This window comes from Clinocottus analis, unplaced genomic scaffold (genome assembly GCF_023055335.1).
Source record: "Clinocottus analis isolate CAN_PGR_092001 unplaced genomic scaffold, fCliAna1.0.p SCAF_21, whole genome shotgun sequence".
Classification (NCBI taxonomy): Eukaryota; Metazoa; Chordata; class Actinopteri; order Perciformes; family Cottidae; genus Clinocottus; species Clinocottus analis.
This window is the reverse complement of record NW_027175943.1, coordinates 351,293-353,792: the sequence shown is the minus strand read 5'-3', so window position 1 is coordinate 353,792 and position 2,500 is coordinate 351,293. Positions and strand designations below refer to the sequence as shown.

Genomic DNA, 2,500 nt, shown 5'->3' with positions numbered 1-2,500 from the left:
CTGCAGCTGGCTCTCACAGCCAATGGGGTCGCACCTCAGAATGGCTCCGCCCCTCAAGGTGTGTTCAGTAGAGGATCGACAATAAATCCGGTGTGTTGTTTTGTTGTACTTCTTACAGATTTTACTTCCTCTCTCCGACAGATGACGAGCCGGCGTCCGGCGGCGACGTACCTGCCGACGCCGACCACCTGATGGAGGACGGGGAGGAGGAGGGGGAGGAGCCTATCAGTAAAGAGGAGGCGGCCGAGCGACTGCTGGTACGACCTCTTGGGTTTCTCCTGAAGCTCGTTGGAACCGAGCCGTCGCACTGACGTCTGTTTGTCACAGGAGACGGAGAAGATCATCGCAGAGCTCAACGAGACCTGGGAGGAGAAGCTGCGCAAGACCGAATCCATCCGCCTGGACAGGTAACGCACAGGGGGACCGGCACAGGTGTACCAGTACAGGTGTGACAGTACAGGTGTGACAGTACAGGTGCATCAGTACAGGTGCACCAGTACAGGTGTGACAGTACAGGTGCATCAGTACAGGTGTGACAGTACAGGTGCATCAGTACAGGTGTATCAGTACAGGTGTGACAGTACAGGTGCATCAGTACAGGTGCCTCAGTACAGGTGTGACAGTACAGGTGCATCAGTACAGGTGCATCAGTACAGGTGTGACAGTACAGGTGTATCAGTACAGGTGTGACAGTACAGGTGCATCAGTACAGGTGCATCAGTACAGGTGCATCAGTACAGGTGTGACAGTACAGGTGCATCAGTACAGGTGTATCAGTACAGGTGTATCAGTACAGGTGTGACAGTACAGGTGTAATCCCCATCTCCCCTCAGAGAGTCCCTGCTGGCGGAGATGGGCGTGTCCATTAAGGAGGACGGGGGCACGCTGGGCGTCTTCTCCCCTAAAGGAGTGAGTTCAACTTCTCAGGTTATTGATCCGTTCATGTTATTGATCATTGTTAACCGATGGACGCTGAATAAACCAACACGTCACCGTGTCCCAGACGCCTCACCTGGTCAACCTGAACGAGGACCCTCTGATGTCCGAGTGCCTCTTGTACTACATCAAGGAGGGCTTCACCAGGTGCGGCGCCGATCGGCAGCATTGATCCACGATCGGAGAGTCCCGGTGTTAACGCATTGCTCCGTTGTCTCAGGGTGGGGCAGCAGGACGTGGACATCAAGCTGTCAGGACACTTCATCAAGGAGATCCACTGCGTGTTCGTCAGTGAGACCAACAGCCAGGGAGAGGGTGAGACAGCTGCCTGTCTGTCTGTCTGTCTGTCTGTCTGTCTGTCTGTCTGTCAACCCCTGCTTCCTCTCCTTCTCCTGCTTCCTTACCCTTCACCTGCTTCCTTCCCTTCACCTGCTTCCTTCCCTTCTCCTGTTTCCTCTCCTTCTCCTGTTTCCTCTCCTTCTCCTGCTTCCTTCCCTTCACTTGCTTCCTCCCCTTCTCCTGCTTCCTTACCCTTCTCCTGCTTCCTTCCCTTCACTTGCTTCCTCCCCTTCTCCTGCTTCCTCTCCTTCTCCTGCTTCCTTACCCTTCTCCTGCTTCCTTCCCTTCTCCTGCTTCCTTACCCTTCACCTGTTGACCTCTGGAGTGACGATGCAGCCGATCAGGTGGTATTGACCCCCTGACTCTTCTTCTGTGGTGTGTTCAGTGACTCTCTCTTCTTCTCTCTCTGTGAAAGCTGCCATGGACGCTGCCAGGTATTGTTCAATCAGTCTCTGTTGCCATGGTGCTGCTGTGGCCCCGCCCTCACTCTGCTGCCCCCTGTCTGTCTGCAGTGGTGGTGACTCTGGAGCCGCTGGTGGGAGCGGAGACCTACGTCAACGGGAAGCAGATCGCCGACGCCGTCGTCCTCAAGCAAGGTGAGGTGCACCCTGGGAGTGGTAGCCTCGTCGTAGTGTATGATAGATATAGCTATATAGATATCTACATCGTGTATATGTGTAAATATATATGAGATGTATATATGTTGTTTCATGTTCCCGGCTGCGGGCGTCCAGGCCACCGCATCGTCATGGGGAAGAACCACGTGTTCAGGTTCAACCACCCCGAGCAGGCCCGGCTGGAGAGGGAGCGCAGCGCCACGGCCGACCTGCAGGGGGAGCCGGAGGACTGGAACTACGCCCAGAGGGAGCTGCTGGAGAAGCAGGGCATCGACATCAAGCTGGAGATGGAGAAGAGGTCAGGAGACACTTCACACAGAGGCTCTTCCAACTCTGTGGGGGGTTGCTGGTGTATGGATGTATTGATGTATGGGTGTATTGATGTATTGGTGTATTGATGTATTGGTGTATTGATGTATTGGTGTATTGATGTATTGGTTGCTGGTTGCTGGTTGCTGGTTGCTGGGGTCTCAGACTGCAGGACATGGAGGTTCAGTACCGCAGAGAGAAGGAGGAAGCTGATCTGCTGCTGGAGCAACACAGACTGGTTGGTGCTGTTTCCTCATGCATCAGGTCATCTGCTGGCTGATCAATAATCCATAATCAAT

The 2,500-nt window shown here is 54.3% G+C and overlaps 1 protein-coding gene across 1 annotated transcript in view; it reads left to right on the top strand.

The window, feature by feature from the left end:
- The window catches only part of LOC137792033 (kinesin-like protein KIF1C), a 12,576-nt gene that overhangs the window by 5,458 nt on the left and 4,618 nt on the right, over positions 1–2,500 (top strand). The window contains exons 12-20 of the mRNA XM_068587421.1: positions 1–58; positions 142–257; positions 328–407; positions 834–909; positions 1,004–1,083; positions 1,157–1,251; positions 1,788–1,871; positions 2,010–2,190; positions 2,367–2,439. The exon at positions 1–58 is cut by the window's left edge and continues 44 nt beyond it. Of these exons, the coding sequence (XP_068443522.1) occupies positions 1–58; positions 142–257; positions 328–407; positions 834–909; positions 1,004–1,083; positions 1,157–1,251; positions 1,788–1,871; positions 2,010–2,190; positions 2,367–2,439 (843 nt within the window). The remainder of the gene's footprint in view (positions 59–141; positions 258–327; positions 408–833; positions 910–1,003; positions 1,084–1,156; positions 1,252–1,787; positions 1,872–2,009; positions 2,191–2,366; positions 2,440–2,500) is intronic.